At 53.4% G+C, this 19,859-nt stretch overlaps 1 protein-coding gene across 5 annotated transcripts in view; it reads right to left on the bottom strand.

The window, feature by feature from the left end:
- The window catches only part of PRKCZ (protein kinase C zeta), a 143,512-nt gene that overhangs the window by 29,690 nt on the left and 93,963 nt on the right, over positions 1-19,859 (bottom strand). For 4 of the 5 annotated variants that reach the window (XM_030942377.1, XM_030942376.1, XM_030942379.1 and 1 more), the window contains 4 exons: positions 18,258-18,339; positions 11,441-11,493; positions 9,805-9,993; positions 3,441-3,538 (listed from right to left, as the gene is read on the bottom strand). In XM_030942377.1, coding sequence (XP_030798237.1) covers positions 3,441-3,538; positions 9,805-9,993; positions 11,441-11,493; positions 18,258-18,339 — 422 coding nt within the window. Of the gene's footprint in view, positions 1-3,440; positions 3,539-9,804; positions 9,994-11,440; positions 11,494-18,062; positions 18,340-19,859 lie in introns of all 5 variants that reach the window. The other variant, XM_030942378.1, reaches the window with a different exon arrangement.

The following is a 19,859-nucleotide window of genomic DNA, read 5'->3' as shown; positions in this document are numbered from 1 at the left end:
TTTCTTTTTTAAGAGATTGTCATCTAATACCACTGCTGCTAAGTGCCAGGTGTCAACCAAGTGCTGGGGACTGGAAAACAGACAGCACGGACCCACTCTTCGGGAGTTCACTTCTTACGGAAGAGACAGGTCTACAGCTGACCTTGGGGCTAAAGCAGGCTCCCAACAGCCGGGGTGACACTTGCAATCCTGACCAACCATATGTCAGATACTCTGGAAGTCACTGACAGATTCAGCTAACATAAAAACAGACAGCCGGGCGCGGTGGCTCACGCCTGTAATCCTGGCACTTTGGGAGACCGAGGCGGGTGGATCACGAGGTCAGGAGATCGAGGCCATCCTGGCAAACACCGTGAAACCCCGTCTCTACTAAAAATACAAAAAACTAGCCGGGCGAGGTGGCGGCGCCTGCGCCTGTGGTCCCAGCTACTCAGGAGGCTGAGGCAGGAGAATGGTGTGAACCTGGGAGGTGGAGCTTGCAGTGAGCTGAGATCGCGCCACTGCACTCCAGCCTGGGCGACAGAGCGAGACTCCGCCTCAAAAAAAAAAAAGGCAAAAAACTTAGACATGCATAGGGATTCTTCCCATATGTGAATGCCAAACGCTCCCACAGGACAGTGAGTGGTGCCGCCGCGGGGATCCCACAGACTCCCCACAGATGACAATTCTTTAAGTTCGGGTTGACGCAGCTGGGAACCCGTGACTTGGGAGAAGAGTCCAAAGACACAAGGTCAGAGGAGGCTGTGCTTTGGGCCACTCGGCGAAGGAGGGTGGCGTATCGGACCCCTTTCACATCTACATCCCTACAAATTCACATAGGAAGACGAACCAAAACCAAACAAAACCCTTCTTGGAACCTCACCATTCAGGAAGTGTAGGGGTGCTGGGCTGCCTTCCCCGGGGGGAATTCTGAAATCGCAAGGGATGGCAGTTGGGGCGGACGGAGGCCTGGAAAAGCGGATGGGAACGCACAAAGGGAGGCACTGACTCGCTCCGGGAAGCAGGGCAGCGGGAGGAAAGGGGACAGAGCTGTCAGGCGCGGGCGCCGTGGGCGGGGGCGCCACGCTGGGGCCTGCGATGGGGCACTGGGGCCTGGTCACTGCAAGCCTCGTCCACACGCACGGGAAGCTTGGAACTTAACCCAAAATCAACTGGGGAGGAATCGGAGGAGCTTTGAGGCAGGAGAAAGACACTTGAGAACTCGAGATCCGCGCTTCTCAAATATGGCTCAGGCCCAACACGGGGAAGTCGACACTGGGGAGCCCTGGGGTCAGGTGGGGAGGGCGGGGGGCTGTGAAGCACACGGAGGCGGCGGAAGCGGCAGAAAACAGCAACCCCTGACCAGGGCAACACCGCAGGCAGAGCAGGTCGGGGAACGGCTCTTCCGACAGACAGACGGGTGGCTGCCGAGCACAGGCAAGAACGGGACCCTGAGGTCAGGAGAGCCGAGAGTGCAGCGGAGGAGCGCAAGCAGCCAGACGTACAGCTTAGAACCGGGCAGCAGAGAGTCGCACCCAGGGCCTGGGACCGCTGTGCTCAGGAAGCCCGGCCCGCAAAGCTGGCCCGGAGCTGGGGCTGGGAATGTGAACTGCAAACGGTTCCCTACACGGATATAAAATGCTTCTGCATGACCGCCAGGCAGAGTGGTGGACGCCTGTAATCCCAGCCCAGCACTTTGGGAGGCTTAGGTGGGAGTCCAGGAGTTTGAGACCAGCCTGGGTGACAAAGCAAGACCCTATCTTTATTTTATTAAAAAAAAAAAAAAAAAACACTCTGGAGGCTGGGCACAGTGACTCATGCCTGTAATCCCAGCCCTTTGGGAGGCTGCAGAGGGCAGATGGCTTGAGGTCAGGAGTTCAAGACCCTCCTGGCCAACACAGTGAAACCTCTGTCGCTACTAAAAATACAAAAATTAGCCAGGTGTGATGGCAGGTGCCTGTAATCCCAGCTACTTGGGAGGCTGAGGCAGGAGAATCGCGCGAACCCAGGAGGCGGTGACTGCAGTGAGCCGAGATGGTGCCACTGCACTCCAGCCTGGGTGATAGAGTGAGACTCCATCTCAAAAACAAGAAGAACACATTAAAAAAAAAAAAAAAAGCTGTGCCCCAACTGTGTGTGCCTGACCAAGATGCCTCATGTTCCTGACGGTGAATTCAACGGTCACCTCGACTGGGCACGGGATTGGGATGCCCTGAGAGCTGGCTACACACGACTTCTGGGCATGCTTGTGAGGGTGCTTCTGGAATAACAAGCAGACGGCCCTCCCTGAAGTAGACCGGCATCGTCCAGGCCCCTGGGGGCGTGAAGAGAACAAGAAAGAGGAAGAAGGCTGTGTTTCCCTGACTACCGAGCTATCCACTTTCTGGCCCCCTTGCTCCTGGCTCTGAGGTCTTCAGACCCGGACTGGAATCGACCTCATCAGCTCCTGGCTCTCAGGCCTTTAAGCTGCGCCACTGGCTCTCCTGGGCCTCCAGCCTGCAGATGGCGGATTGTAGGATTTCTCAGCTTCCGTAATCCCATGAACCAGTATCTTATAATAAATCTCTTCTCTCTCACATACACACACACACACACACACACACACACACACACACACACACACACACACACGCTCCCGGTTCTATTTCTCAGGAGAATCCTGACCAATGCGATGCTGAACAGCTGCTCTCCGCTGGGAGTCTGGAATCTCGGTTCATGTGCAGCCTGCAGGACCAGCCCTTGACAAAAACCCTGAGTTGTCACAATTCATTGCTGGAGAAACTGGGAGAGGGCCCTTGGGAGCTCGTGACTGGTTTCTTCCGGAATTTTCCCCATGTGCCTTTTTCCTTGGCCAAGTCTCCCTTATTCCTCCAGTGTAGTAGGCCAGCTGTGGCCCCAAGTGAGGCCATATGACTGATCCCAGGAGTCCTCCTAGCCAATCGTTGAACCTGGGGATGGGCTTCAGGACTCGACGCAGAACATACTCAACAACTCTTCAAATAAACAAATCAGGTAGGTCAAAGGCAACTGGCCCCCAGAATTTTAAACAGAGCATATATTTAATGTCCTAGATCACCAACTTTCAAACGTATTCAAAGCCACAGAATTCCAGTATATATAAAGCTTGAAGGTGAAGCTGTATGTACTTTAATAAGCACAGAAATCCACCTCTCTTGCTTACTTTCATAGCCCCAGCACCTGACCCAATGCCTGCACTGAGTGGTACACCTCCAGTAAGTATTTCGTAAACCGAATTAAATAACTTAAGCTCAGATCATGAAATGTACTTAATATGACACCAACGAAGGAGAACAACAAAGAGAGTCTGCTGACCTGAAAACACCCATACAGCAACTGGGAAAACCTTACAGGTAACAGGTGACACATCACACCAGACTTAGCTTTTGTGCAGTTCAAATCTGAAATCTGCGGAGTATCAGAAACATCCTTCTTTTTCTTACCGACTTGTCGTCTGGAAGCAGGAGTGTAATCCGACCAGGAAGGGGTTGCTGGATGCCTGCTCAAACACGTGCTTCTCTGTCTGTACCCAGTCAATATCCTGAAATAGAAACCAGGGAGTGGTAATGAGGCTCCTGAATGCTCCTCACAGACATCCTGGGCAAGGGGGAGGCAAGGGAGGAGTCTCTCTCCTCTGCTTTCAGGAAGACAATGCAGAAAGGAAAAGAAAACACCCATTAGGAACTGCATCACCACCACTGTCACCATCCACCCCACCTCTACCACCACCACCACCACCACCACCGTCACCGTCACCATCACCGTCATCATCGTCACCATCCACCCCACCTCTACCACCACCACATCGTCATCATCACCATCACCACCACTGTCATTATCGTCGCCATCCACCCCACCTCTACCACCGCCACCTACCACCACCGTCACCTGTCATCATTGTCACCATCCACTCCACCTCTACCACCACCACCACCACCACCGTCACCATCACCATCACCGCCGTCATCGTCACCATCCACCCCACCTCTACCACCACCACCACCACCACATCGTCACCGTCACCATCACCACCGTCATCGTCGCCATCCACCCCACCTCTACCACCGCCACCTACCACCACCGTCACCATCACCACCGTCATCATCACCATCCACCCCACCTCTACCACCACCACCACCACCATCGTCACCATCACCATCACCACCGTCATCGTCACCATCCACCCCACCTCTACCACCACCACCACCACCACCATCGTCACTGTCACCATCACCACCATGTCATCATCGTCGCCATCCACCCCACCTCTACCCCCCCACCATGGTCACTGTCACCATCACTGTCATCATTGTCACCATCCACCCCACCTCCACCTCATCATCGTCACTGTCACTATCACCGTCATCATCGTCACCATCCACCCCACCTCCACCTCCCACCACCGTCACTGTCATCATCACCAGTCATCATCACCATCCACCCGCCACCACCATCACTGTCACTGTCACCTTCACCACTAGTCATCACCGTCATCGTCATCATCACCACCACCGTCATCACCATCTGCATCATCACTGTCATCGCCATCGTCACCATCACCATCACCATTGTCACCATCCACCCTACCTCCACCCCATCATCACTGTCACCATCATTGTCACTGTCACCATCACCATCTACCTCACCTTTCCACCATCGTCACTGTCACCATCACTGTCATCATCGTCACCATCCACCCGACCTCCACCCCCCACCACTGTCACTGTCAGCATCACTGTCGTCACCATCTACCCGCCACCATCATCACTGTCACCATCACCTGCACCACTAGTCATCATTACCATCATCGTCATCACCATCACCACTATCACCACCACCACCATCACCACCGTCACCATCAATGTCAACACTACCACCACGACTGTCATCACCATCAATCACCATCATCACCACCATCACCACTGTCATCATCTACCCCCAACTCTACCCCCCATCATCACTGTCACCATCACCTTCATCACCACCGTCATCACCATCATCACCACCATCATCACAACCGTCATTGTCATCACCACTGCCATCATCATCACCATCTCCATCATCACTGTCATCACCATCATCACCACCATCATCACCACCACCACCATCACCACCGTCATCAATGTCAACACTACCACCACCATGACCGTCATCACCATCACCATCATCACCACCATCGGCATCTTCATCACCACCACCACCATCACCATCACGTCATCACCACTACCATATCACCATCATCATCACCACTGCCATCATCACCATCATCACCGTCATCACCATCACTGTCATCACCATCACCATCACCACCATCTTCACCACGATCACCAAAGCTACCAGCTCCGGTTGTATGCTGGCCTCTCATGGTATGCTGGCCTCCAGCCTCCAGGCTTTGCCCTAACAGTTCCGGGAGGCTGGTATTATCTCCAGTTAGGACACAAGGAAACTGAGGTGGAGGGCTAAGCGGATTCCCCAAGGTCCCAGTGCTACCGAGTGATAAGCCTGGGACAAGCCCACACCCATTGCCAGAGCACTAGCTCCCGCCACAGGGCTGTCACCCTCCCAGTGAACTCCATGCTGGAGTTCAGCAAAATGCTGCAAGGTCAAAAGCAACTTTAGAGTCACAAAGATCCAACAGCTTGGTCTCATCCTGACCCCAGAAAGTAGGCTGGACAAGGTTTCCATACCTTCCTAGGTCAACCCCTTGTCTTCAGGGTTAGAAAAATGACAGTGAAAGAAATGCATCCCAAATAGGTTGGAGTACAGGGGTGTGATCACTGCTCATTGCAGCCTTGACCTCTGGAGCTCCAGCGATCCTCCCACTTCAGCCTCCAGAGGAGCGGGGACCACAGATACACACCACACGTGGCAATTTTATTTTTTGCAGAGGCAGGGTCTTACTGTGTTGCCTGCCCCTACCCCTGGAAGTTTCGTGGAAACAAATCAGCAAACCATTAGGATCTATTTAGTCTCTGAGACTGCATCATTCCTCCTCAGCGCCCTCCTTCTCGAGGCTCGGTCCTCGGCCACCCTCCCTTCTCTCCGGAGGCAGATCCAATGGAGGGGCTTCGAGTCCCATCTTTCCACACCGAGAGCTCCTGGCCTGGCCTCTTCCTGAGTTGCAGACCTGCCCCCCGATGGCTGCTCAACATGTGCACCCGGACATCTCACGCCACCCCAGGCCACGAGCCAAGCTCCTCGCCAGCCCGCATCTCCTCCCACCTCCAGTGGCTGAAAACCCAGAGGGTCGGCGGTGACTCCTCTACCCCTCACCTGCCACCACTTGCGCCCCAGTGGCCCTCACCAGCAGCACCCACCCCCTGTGGCCCCGCAGGGACGTCGGTGTTGGGATCACAACCCACTGGGGCCCCGCAGGGACGTCGGCGTTGGGATCACGACCCACTGGGGCCCCGCAGGGACGTCGGCGTTGGGATCACGACCCACTGGGGCCCCGCAGGGACGTCGGCGTTGGGATCACGACCCACTGGGGCCCCGCAGGGACGTCGGCGTTGGGATCACGACCCACTGGGGCCCCGCAGGGACGTCGGCGTTGGGATCAAGACCCACTGGGGCCCCGCAGGGACGTCGGCGTTGGGATCATGACCCACATATCGCTCAGCACCCAAACTGAGTGGAACCTCCTGGAGGCAGCGCTGCTGAGTTCAAGGCACATCTGGCCCTGCGTGGGGCCGGTGCTGCAGAATTGGTGGGAAGGGGCTTGCCAGTGACTCCTGGGGGAACAAGAGGCAAGCCTAGCCCCAGAGAGTTCAGTCTCTTTGTGAGGAGAAAGAAATTTCTAGAAACCATCCAAGCATTCAACAACTCCTAGAATCAGGTTCTTCTCAAAAGACAACCTCCGAGTCCCCACCTTGGCATCCTGGCCCACAGAGGATGATTTCAAGATAGACCAAAACTGCAGCAGTGACTCTTCCTAACGCCTTTTCTCAGGGTCCTGCAAACTCGCTCTCATACATGGCATTAACTTTCCAGCTGGCCGGGGTGTGCTGCAAAGAGGGTTGGAATCCTCTTCTGCTGCCGCTGGCCAGCAGTGGGGCCGTCAGCAGGGCACCACACCTCTCAGGGCCTCTGTTCCTCGGCACAGGGCATGGACGCTGCCACCCAATTGTGAGTTCTGCACCCAGGGACGAGGGGCCGATTGGACAGCCTGTGTACTGCACAGACACACCCTGCTGGGAGGCAGTAGAGGCTCAGTCCCAGCCCCAGTTCTGCCTCCCAGCCCCGAGCCTGGCTGGTGGGGACGGAGCCCCTCTGTGGCCCATCGGGCCTCGATGAGCACTTGGTTGCCTTCTGTGCTAGCAGCACTTGGTGACAACGGCATTACTGCCACCTACACATCGGCCTTTTTTCTGCTCCTGAGAGACGCAACCTGCATTCAGGTATGAAAGCAAAAGGCCAAAAATACCAGAAGCCAATAAGTGCACGAAAGATGCTGAACATCGCCAGTCATTAGAGAACTATCAGTCAAAGTCACAGCTGCACACTCATTAGAATGGAGGTCATCAAAATAACGCGCATGGCTGAGGACCTGCAGAAACAGGCCCGTGCGCTGCTGGCGGGGAGGTGAAACGGCAGCTGCGAGGGAAACAGCCCGGCAGGTCCCCATCAGCTGAACAGAGAACTACCACGTGACCCAGTAACGCCACTGCTAGGTTTGCACTCAAAAGAACTGGAAACAGACTCAAACAGATTCTTGCACACAAACCTTCACCGTGGCACCACTCACAACAGCCAAGGGTGGGAACACTGCAAATGCCCCTTGGCAGGTGCACGCACAAACGTGGGGCCTCCACCGGACAACGGAACAACATTACCCAGCCGGGCAGAGAGAGGAAGGCCTGAGCAAGTGGCCACGCGGATGAACCCTGGAGAAGCCAGACACTAAAAGCTCACACACAACTCCATTCTGTCAAATGTGCAGAAGAGGAAAGTCCGCAGAGGCAGAAGGCAGATTGGAGGCCACTGGGGCCAATGTGGAGGGGAAGCAGGGGGTGGGTATGGGGTCTCCTTTTGGGGTGAGGAAAATGTTCTGGAATCAGAGAGGTGATAGCTGCCCAACTCTGTACCTCAGTGTGCTAAAAGCTGCCTAGCTGTACACTTTATTTGTATATTTTATTCCTTTTTTAAGACACAGTCTCATTTGGTCACCCATGCTGGAGTGTAGTGTGATCTCGGCTCACTGCAATCTCCACCTCCCAGGTTCAAGCGATTCTCCCGTCTCAGCCTCTGAGTAGCTGGGATTAGAGGTGTGCGCCACCACACCTGGCTAATTTTTGTATGTTTAGTACAGTTGGGGTTTCACTATATATTGGTCAGGCTGGTCTTGAACTCCTGACCTCAGGTAATCCACCCGTCTTGGCCTCCCAAAGTGCTAGGATTATAGGTGTGAGCCACCACGCCTGGCCCTAACTGTACCCTTTAAAATGTCAAATTCTATGTCATGTGTATTTTATTATAATTAAAAGAAAAAGGTGTATGAAGTCAGAATCAAGATTTCAACCAATAGGCCAGGAGCAGTGACTCGTGCCTGTAATCCCAGCACTCTAGCAGGCTGAGAGGGGCAGAGTGCATGAGTGCAGGAATTCGAGACCAGCCTGGGCAACAGAGTGGAACCCCGTCTCTATGAAAAACACAAAAAATCGCCGGGCATGGTGGTGCACACCTGTAGTCCTGGCTCCTCTGGAGGCTGAAGTGGGAAGATCACCTCAGCCCAGCAAGAGGTGGAGGCTGCAGGAGGTGAGCTGTGATCATGCTCTGCACTCCAGCCTGGGTGACAGAGTGAGACACTGCCTCTACAAAAAATACAAAATTATACAGCTGGGGGTGATGGCTCATGCCTGTAGTCCCAACATTCTGTAGGCTGAAGTGGGAGGATCACCTGAGCTGGGGAGTTTGAGGCTACATGGGCTGTGATCAAGTCACTCCAGCCTGGGTGACAGAGTAAGACCCTGTTTAAGACCTTATTTCCAAAAAAAAAAAAAAGATTTCAACAAATAAACCATTGATCCTATAATCAATAAACTTCTCCCCCAGAAACAGCTGGTGTGGGAAGATCTGCTACACAGAGCCACGGCAGCTCAGCACGTCCCGCAAAGCTGTGGCCTTGTGCAGGACGGAGTGGGGCAGCACCTCTGGGCAGCTTCCTCTCCCACCCCATCACCCGCCCGGTTCAGCTCAACCCCAGGGATTTCCTACAAGGTGACGATGTCCTCAAACTCAACCAGTCTGCTGCGTCCTCAAACTCAACCGCAGTCTGCTGCGTCCTCAAACTCAACCGCAGTCTGCTGTGTCCTCAAACTCAACCGCAGTCTGCTGGAAGGCGACGTATCAGTGGTTGGCCACACATGCGAAGGTCGCGGAGACGATACCCATCTTTACCTTTTCAAAGCTTAGACACGAGTGCTGTCTGCGGTGATCTGCTCACTGCCTGCGGTGTGCAGTGCACGGACAGCCGTGCGGGCCTGCAGCCTGAGAGCAGGAGCTGCACTGTGCATCCTGGCCGCGGAGTTGGCTGTGCCGTTTGGGTTTGTGGAGCACACACTGTGACATTCACACAATGGTGCCATCACCTCACCAGGCACTTTCCAGAACACATCCTGGTTGTTACGCGATGCATCACTACTGATTTTGTGCAAACTCCATCAATATGAGGCCAGGACTCTCATACCTGAATTAATTTTGCTAAAGCCCAGAGCATTCATTATGGCCTTCTAATGCCCTCTTCCCCAGGTGGCAGCCCCAGGGCGGTGTGTTCCCGGGACCCCGAGCGCTGTGAGAAGTGGCACCTACCTCGTCGTCGTGCACCAGCTCTTTCTTCACCACTTTCATGGCGTAAATTTGGTCATTCTTCTTCAACCGCACCAGGAGAACCTTGGCGTAGCTCCCGCGCCCTATGACTCTGATGAGGTCGAAGTCCTGCAGCCCGAGCCCCTGAGAGATTTTGATTCCGTCCATCCCATCGATAACTGGCTGAAGGTCCTAGGAAGGGAGAACAAGACCCCAGAAAGTGAGGGGAGGGGGGTCCCGGGAGATTCAGAGGACCACGCATCACTCATGCGGTCCCAACAGAGATCTGCTCCTCAGAGCCTAGAGCCTCACGGTCCCAGTCTCAGCTCTGCGCCCACAGATCCCACACTCCCATCTAAACCGGGGCACACAGGTGAGGACTTCAGGCTGTGCTTCTGAGGAAGGTGCTAGAAAGTCGGAAGCTGCTCACTTCCACAGACCATGGCTCTGGTCACATCGAAAGCTGGGAACCTGCTCGTTTCCATAGACCATGGCTCTGGTCACACAGAAAGCCGGAAGCTGCTCATTTCCACAGACCATGGCTCTGGTCACAGCTGCCGGTGGGAGGGACCCCCAGGCCTTCAGCCCTATCAGTCGGGCTGAAGAGGTGGCCACTGGGACATGTGGCCCATCCTTCCCCATCAGGGCCCTCCCTCAGGGAAGGAAGGTAAAGCAAACGTAGCTAATGCCTGCCAAGAGCTCCCAAACCGGCAAGCACACATTATTAGAAATAATCATTAGAAATACACAGGAGAGGCCGGGCGCGGTGGCTCAAGCCTGTAATCCCAGCACTTTGAGAGGCTGAGATGGGCGGATCACGAGGTCAGGAGTTTGAGACCATCCTGGCTAACATGGTGAAACCTCGTCTCTACTAAAAAATACAAAAAACTAGCCGGGCGAGGTGGCGGCGCCTGTAGTCCCAGCTACTTGGGAGGCTGAGGCAGGAGAATGGCGTAAACCCGGGAGGCGAAGCTTGCAGTGAGCTGAGATCCGGCCACTGCACTCCAGCCTGGGCGACAGAGCGAGACTCCGTCTCAAAAAAAAAAAAGAAATACACAGGAGAAAGGCACTCCGAGGAAGAACAGAAGCCTCGGCCTCCTGCAAGCTACACCTGGCAAGGATGATGTCGGGGTGGAGGAGGCTGAGAACACAGCAAGCTCTTCTGTTCCCTTCTCAGAGTTTGTGGTGCAGAGCTGGCCACAGACGCGAGGCTCAGTTGAGCCTCTTGGCTCGAGTTGGGGAAGGACATGAAAGGGCATCAGAGGGTTTGCCAGGATGGCCAAATGAGGCAACGAAAGGAAGGCCATGGTGCAGACATAACTTGATAAAAATTGCAGCTCAAAAGCCAGCCCCTGGGCCACTGTACTGCCTGGGTGGAGAGGATGTGGGGCGCGACTTCCCCCCCAGGGTGTGGTCCCCAGACCACCTGCGGGGACAGCTGCCTCCATGGAATCATCAAGGACGTGCCTGAAATAAGACCCAAGAATAAGGGCTTCCTTCTAGATACCCACACCCGTGAAGATGAGCAACATCCCGGACCATATATTTCACATCCAGATTTCTGTGACTGCCCCAGAGACAGGCTCACAGACTTTCAAGAGGATGCTGGAAACAGTAGCGAGCTGCTCCGCAGACTCACCTCAGAGTCGTCTTTAATGCTGTCATGTTTCCGGGATGAGGAAATGTAAGCAACTGGCAAGAGAGGGAGGAACAGGTGTTAGGGTGTCATCAGGAACGCGCTGGGAACACAGCGACCCCGTGGGCCCTGCTCCTCCACCGGGTGACGGTGAAGGGCGACGCTACACAGCAGCCATGTCTGATTCTAGTTTAGAGTCTTTTGAAAATGCAGTTTCCTGGGCCCCACTCAGACCTGCCGACTCTGACCATGGGACCTGGGGATGTACATTTGTGACACACGCCCCCAGGGGTCCATCTGCAAATAATTAGTCATCAGATTTTGGTGTCTAGTGAATGGGTGGGTGGGGGCAGGAGGGGATGTCTAGTGAATGGATGGAGGATGACTAGATGGGGGATGAATGGAGGCCTAGATGGAAGACGGACAGATGGAGAGGTAAGTGGACAACAGATGGATGGATAGATGGACAGGTCAGTGGACAACAAATAGATGGATAGATGGAGAGGTTAGTGGACAACAGATAGATGGATAGATGGAGAGGTCAGTGGACAACAGATGGATGAATAGATGGCGAGGTCAGTGGAAATAGATGGATAGATGGAGAGGTCAGTGGACAATAGATGGATAGATGGAGTGGTCAGTGGACAATAGATGGAGTGATAGATGGAGAGATCAGTGGACAACAGATAGATGGAAGGAGAGGTCAGTAGACAATAGACAGATGGAAAGATGGAGACATCAGTGGACAACAGATGAATGGGTAGATGGAGAAGTCAGTGGACAATAGATGGATGGATAGATGGAGAGATCAGTGGACAACAGATAGATGGATGGAGAGGTCAGTGGACAATAGATAGATGGAAAGACAGAGACGTCAGTGGACAATAGATGGATGGGTAAATGGAGAGGTCAGTGGACAATAGATGGATGGACAGATGGAGAGGTCAGTGGAAACAGATAGATGGATGGAGAGGTCAGTGGACAACAGATGGATGGAGAGGTCAGTGGACAATAGATGGAAAGATGGAGACGTCAGTGGACAATGGATGGGTAGATGGAGAGGTCAGTGGACAATAGATGGATGGATAGATGGAGAGGTCAGTGGACAATGGATGGATGATCAGTGGACAACAGATGGAAAGATGGAGACTGTCAGTGGACAACAGATGGATGGATAGATGGACAGGTCAGTGGACGATAGATGGACAGATGGAGAGATCAGTGGACAATAGATAGATGGACATATGGAGAGGTCAGTGGACAACAGATGATGGATAGATGGAAAGGTCAGTGGACAACAGTTGGATGGATAGATTGAGAGATCAGTGGACAATACACAGATGGACATATGGAGAGGTCAGTGGACAATAGATGGATGGATAGATGAGAGGTCAGTGGACAATGGATAGATGGAGAGATCAGTGGACAACAGATGGAAAGATAGAGACGTCAGTGGACAACAGATGGACGGATAGATGGACAGGTCAGTGGACGACAGATGAATAGATGGAGAAATCAGTGGACAATAGATAGCTGGACAGATGGAAAGGTCAGTGGACAATGGATGGATAGATGGAAAGGTCAGTGGACAACAGTTGGATGGATAGATTGAGAGATCAGTGGACAACAGACAAATGGACAGATAGGTCAGTGGACAATAGATGGATGGATAGATGGACAGGTCAGTGGACAATAGATGGATGGATGGACAGGTCAGTGGACAATGGATAGATGGAGAGATCAGTGGACAACAGATGGAAAGATGGAGACGTCAGTGGACAACAGTTGGATGGATAGATTGAGAGATCAGTGGACAATAGACAGATGGACAGGTCAGTGAACAATAGATGGATGGGTAGATGGAGAGGTCAGTGAACAACAGATGGATCGATAGATGGAGAGGTCAGTGGACAATAGATAGATGGACGCAGAGGTCAGTGGACAATAGATAGATGGAAAGATGGAGACGTCAGTGGACAACAGATGGATGGGTAGATGGAGAGGTCAGTGGACAATAGATGGATAGATGGAGAGGTCAGTGGACAATAGACGGATGGATGGAGAGGTCAGTGGACAACAGATGGAAAGATGGAGGCGTCAGTGGACAACAGATGGATGGATAGATGGACAGGTCAGTGGATGATAGATGGATAGATGGAGAGATCAGTGGACAACAGACGGATGGATGGAGAGGTCAGTGGACAACAGATGGAAAGATGGAGGTGTCAGTGGACAACAGATGGATAGATGGACAGGTCAGTGGATGATAGATGGATAGATGGAGAGATCAGTGGACAATAGATAGATGGACAGATGGAGAGGTCAGTGGACAATAGATGGATGGATAGAAAGGTCAGTGGACAACAGTTGGATGGATAGATGGAGAAGTCAGTGGACAACAGATGGATCGATAGACACAGAGGTCAGTGGACAACAGATAGATAGAAAGATGGAGACTTCAGTGGACAATGGATGGGTAGATGGAGAGGTCAGTGGACAACAGATGGAAAGATGGAGACGTCAGTGGACAATAGATGGACGGATAGATGGAGAGGTCAGTGGATGACAGATGGATAGATGGAGAGGTCAGTGGACAATAGATGGACAGGTCAGTGGACAATAGATGGCCAGATGGAGAGATCAGTGGACAATAGATAGATGGATAGATGGAGAGGTCAGTGGACAATGGATGGATAGAAAGGTCAGTGAACAATAGCTGGATGGATAGATGGAGAGGTCAGTGGACAACAGATAGATGGAGAGGTCAGTGGACAATAGATGGAAAGATGGAGATGTAAGTGGACAACAGATGGACAGATAGATGGAGAGGTCAGTGGACGATAGATGGATAGATGGAGACTTCAGTGGACAACAGATGGATGGAGAGGTCAGTGGACAACAGATGGACAGATGGAGAGGCCAGTGGACAATGGAAGGATAGATGGAGAGGTCAGTGGACAACAGATGGATGGATAGATGGAGAGATCAGTGGACAACAGATAGATGGATAGATGGAGAGGTTAGTGGACAATAGATGGATATATGGAGAGGTCAGTGGACAATAGATGAATGGATAGATGGAGAGGTCAGTGGACAATAGATAGATGGATATATGGAGAGGTCAGTGGACAACAGATGGATCAATAGATGGAGAGGTCAGTGGACAATAGATAGATGGATGCAGAGGTCAGTGGACAATAGATAGATGGACAGATGGAGAGGTTAGTGGACAATAGTTGGATGGATAGATGGAGAGATCAGTGGACAACAGATGGATGGATAGATGGACAGGTCAGTGGACAATAGATAGATGGATAGATGGAGAGGTTAGTGGACAATAGATAGATGGATGAATGGAGAGGTCAGTGGACAATAGAAAGATGGAGGCGTCAGTGAACAATGGATGGGTAGATGGAGAGGTCAGTGGACAACAGATGGATGGAGAGGTCAGTGGACAATAGATGGAAAGATGGAGATGTCAGTGGACAATAGATGGATGGATAGATGGAGAGGTCAGTGGACAATAGATAGATGGATAGATGGAGAGATCAGTGGACAATAGTTGGATGGATAGATGGAGAGGTCAGTGGACAATAGATGGATAGATGGAGAGGTCAGTGGACAATAGACGGATAGATGGAGAGGTCAGTGGACAATAGACGGATAGATGGAGAGGTCAGTGGACAATAGATACATGGATAGATGGAGAGGTCAATGGACAATAGATGGACGAATGGAAGACAGCTGGAGGATGGGTGAGTGGAGGATGGCTGGCTGGCTGGCTGATGAGATGGATGGATATAAGATGGATAGGTAGATAGGTGGAAGATAGACAGCTGGAGGATGGTGGGTGGAGGATGGCTGTCTGGTTGACTAGATGGATGGATGGAGTGTGGATAGATGGATAGGTGGTGGATGGATGGAGAATGGGTGGGTGGAGGATGGCTGGTTGGCTGGATGACTGGATGGATGGATGGATGGGTGGGTGGGTGGGTGGAGGATGGATGGATGGGTGGGTGGGTGGGTGGAGGATGGCTGGCTGGCTGAGGGCCGGTTGGTTGGCTAGGTGGGTGAATGGATGATGTACGGATGTATATCTGTATACAGGATGGGCGGGTGGGGGACGGCTGGTTGGCTGGATGACTAGATGGATGGATGATGGATGGACGGATGGATGGATGGATGGATGGAGGATGGGTAGTGGAGGATGGCTGGTTGGCTGGATGACCGATGGATGGATGGAGGATGGAGGATGGATGGATGGATGGGTGGGTGGAGGATGGCAGGCTGGCTGGCTGAGGACTGGTTTGTTGGCCAGGTGGGTGAATGGATGATGTATGGATGTATATCTGTACAGAGGATGGGCGGGTGGGGGATGGCTGGTTGGTTAGCTGACTAGATGGATGGATGGAGGATGGAGGATGGATGGATGGATGGATGGATGGGGGATGGGTGGGTGGAAGATGGCTTGCTGGCTGGCTGGCTGGCTGAGGACCGGCTGGTTGGCTAGGTGGGTGAACGGATGATGTATGGATGAATATCTGTATAGAGGATGGGTGGGTGGGAGATGGCTGGTTGGCTGGATGACTGGATGGATTGATGGATGGATGGATGGATGGATGGATGGAGGATGGATGCACGGATGGATGGAAAATGGATGGATGGATGGACGGACGGACGGACGGACGGATGGATGGAGGATGGGTGGGTGGAGGATGGGTGGGTGGAGGATGGCTGGCTGGCTGAGGACTGGCTGGTTGGCTAGGTGGGTGAATGGATGATGTACGGATGTATATCTGTATAGAGGATGGGCGGGTGGGGGACGGCTGGTTGGCTGGATGACTGGATGGATGGATGGATGGATGGATGGATGGATGGAAGATAGATGGATGGATGGATGGATGGATGGATGGTTGGATGGATGGATGGATGGACGGATGGATGGATGGATGGATGGATGGAGGATGGGTGGTGGAGGATGGCTGGTTGGCTGGATGACCGATGGATGGATGGAGGATGGAGGATGGATGGATGGATGGGTGGGTGGAGGATGGCAGGCTGGCTGGCTGAGGACTGGTTTGTTGGCCAGGTGGGTGAATGGATGATGTATGGATGTATATCTGTACAGAGGATGGGCGGGTGGGGGATGGCTGGTTGGTTAGCTGACTAGATGGATGGATGGAGGATGGAGAATGGATGGATGGATGGGGGATGGGTGGGTGGAAGATGGCTTGCTGGCTGGCTGGCTGGCTGAGGACCGGCTGGTTGGCTAGGTGGGTGAACGGATGATGTACGGATGTATATCTGTATAGAGGATGGGCGGGTGGGAGATGGCTGGTTGGCTGGATGACTGGATGGATGGATGGATGGATGGATGGATGGATGGATGGATGGTTGGATGGATGGATGGATGGATGGAGGATGGATGGATGGATGGAAGATGGATGGATGGATGGACGGACGGACGGATGGATGGAGGATGGGTGGGTGGAGGATGGCTGGCTGGCCGAGGACTGGCTGGTTGGCTAGGTGGGTGAACGGATGATGTACGGATGTATATCTGTATAGAGGATGGGTGGGTGGGAGATGGCTGGTTGGCTGGATGACTGGATGGATGGATGGATGGATGGATGGTTGGATGGATGGATGGATGGATGGAGGATGGATGGATGGATGGATGGATGGATGGATGGATGGAAGATGGATGGATGGATGGACGGACGGACGGATGGATGGAGGATGGGTGGGTGGAGGATGGCTGGCTGGCCGAGGACTGGCTGGTTGGCTAGGTGGGTGAATGGATGATGTACGGATGTATATCTGTATAGAGGATGGGCGGATGGGGGACGGCTGGTTGGCTGGATGACTAGATGGATGGATGGATGGATGGATGGTTGGATGGATGGATGGATGGATGGAGGATGGATGGATGGATGGATGGATGGATAGATGGATGGATGGATGGATGGACGGACGGATGGATGGATGGAGGATGGGTGGGTGGAGGATGGCTGGCTGGCTGAGGACTGGCTGGTTGGCTAGGTGGGTGAATGGATGATGTACGGATGTACATCTGTATAGAGGATGGGTGGGTGGGGGGAGGAGGGCAGGCAGTTGTTTGTGAGGCATCTTTTTTGCGTGAGACACTGTGTGAACTAAGTGCTTTATGTTCTGTGGTCTCGCATCGTCCTCCCTGGGCTCCCAGTGAGACAGAACTCACGTGCTGCATCAAGTGAAAGTGAGGCTCTCGCACCCCCGTGCAGAGGTGCAGGTGGAGGCTCAGAGCTGGGCTGTAAGTCCAGCTGGTATTTGAGCTCTCTCTCTGAATGCTTCTTAGCAACAAAACAAGTCCTTCCCCACAAACAAAACCTCACAAAAATCTAAGGACTATGCCACTGCCACGCTGTGTGTGCAGCAGCCACCTCGCCAGCCTTTCCCCAGATGGGGTTCAGCTCTGTGCAGCAGCCAGATTGTGGGAGGTGCCCGGCCGTGGTGGCCGCTGTGCTAAGTGCCTTCGAGAATTCCCAGAGCTGGTTAGAGGAAGAGGCTCTGCACCCCTGGGCTGCCACAACAGCGCTTCATGGAGGCACCCCTGCCCAGCAGCCTCCAGGGAGGGCCAGCTCACTCTGCCCATCTCTGCCCGGGATTGAGAAGAGACCCTGCAGAGCCTCATCCCCAGCCCTGGGGAAGGGTGGCCAGGCTTGAAGACAATGACCCCTGCAGAGCAGACGGGACTGAGAAAGGATCGTGGCCAGAAGGCAGAGGTGAGCAGGGTGAGGTGACGCCCAGGCTCCACCCAGCCGAAGAAAGCAGTGCCTACTTCCATCTGTCTCCTCGGAAGGAAGGTCGGCGTCCTCGTTCTTGTCATCTACTGGAGGCTCTTGGGAAGGCATGACAGAATCCTGCCGGAGAGAGGGAGAGACGGCAGCATGACCACGTGCTGGAGCAGGTGTTACAAGGTAGCTTCTGTAAACACTTCGTGACTTTTTTTTAATTAAAAACATTTTTTTTTTTTTTACAGACAGGGTCACACTCTGTCATCATCGAGGCCGGAAGGCAGTGGCATGATCATGGCTCACTGCAGCTTCAACCTCCTGAGCTCAAGCAATCCTCCCATCTCAGCTTCCAGAGCAGCTGGCACTACAGGTGCGCACCACCACACCTGGCTAATTTTTGAATTTTTTGTAGAGATGGGGTCTCACCATATTGCCCAGGCTGGTCTTGAACTCCTGGCCTCAAGTGATCCTCCCACCTTGGCCTCCCAAAGTGTTGGGCTTACAGGCTTGAGCCTCTGCACCTGGCCACTTCAAAACTATTTATGATTCACATATTTACACATTACAATGGTTATATTGTAACATAGTATATAAAAATCTATGCTATTGTACCAAATAAAGAACATAAACACTACCTATGATTCTGCAGACAGAGATGGCCACTCAGTACTGTAGACCAAGTGCTTTCTACAACGGGATCTTTTGCACAATGCTTGGTCATCTCTCCTGTCCCAAAGCTGCATCCTGGCAGTAACCAATCATCAGGGGGCCATTCTAAGGGCCTCTGGGTTCCGCCTGCAGGTGCGTCATAATGGAGTTGCCCGTACTGGCGGTCAGTTGGGTGGCAGCCTCTGGCCTCCCTCTGCCTCTAGCTGACCACATTTCTGGGGCCGGTCTCATTTGCTTATGCTAAAGTGGACTCATGGGGTCAAAGGGCATTACAGGCTTTTTGGCAGATGCAGCTGAAGGACCTCTGGAAGGACTATGCCAATGCATGCACCAGCCTGCGTGACCCTCCATCCCTGTGCCTGGTGATCCTGGGGTGACACCCTGATCCAGACTCTGTCTTTATCCCGTTATAGAGGAGAGGGCACGTCACCCCTACAGACACCTTTCCTCCCACGCCATGGCAAGCTGCAGATAAGCCACCTTCCCCAGACACACCCACTGCACACTGCAGTGGGGCCCAGGGAGCTGAATGTTCAGTCCAGGCCTCGACCCTGTTGTTCAGTGAGACGCAGGGCGCCATGCGGAAATGCCAGAGGCAGCCTTCAATAAGGAAAAGCCAGCAAGGCCCCAAAAGGCCTTGCTGTGGGAGGTGCTTCAAGTCCAAGCACTTGGGGACGGCAGAGGGAAGGTGCCGCCCTCATCACAGGCTGGGCATGGCTTCCCAGGGAGGATTCCCGGGAGAGGCTCCAGATGTCCGGAGCCTCAGCGTGCCCAGTGCTACTGAGGTCAGACCTGGCTTTCACCTCCACAGTCCCGAAGAGCTGGTTCAGGACTGGAGTATGAATGAAGCTTACCCCCGCCCCACTGGGCAGAGCGTGCCGGGTCCTACCTGAGACTGTCACCTGAGCCTCATGCCCCAGTGAGCAGAGCGTGCCGGGGGCTTCTGGGGGCTCAGGAAGATGGGTCCTACTCGAGAC

The sequence above is a fragment of the Rhinopithecus roxellana genome, chromosome 12 (assembly GCF_007565055.1).
Source record: "Rhinopithecus roxellana isolate Shanxi Qingling chromosome 12, ASM756505v1, whole genome shotgun sequence".
Taxonomy (NCBI): Eukaryota; Metazoa; Chordata; class Mammalia; order Primates; family Cercopithecidae; genus Rhinopithecus; species Rhinopithecus roxellana.
Note: the sequence above shows the minus strand (reverse complement) of the source record. Positions and strands in the feature narration are given on the sequence as shown.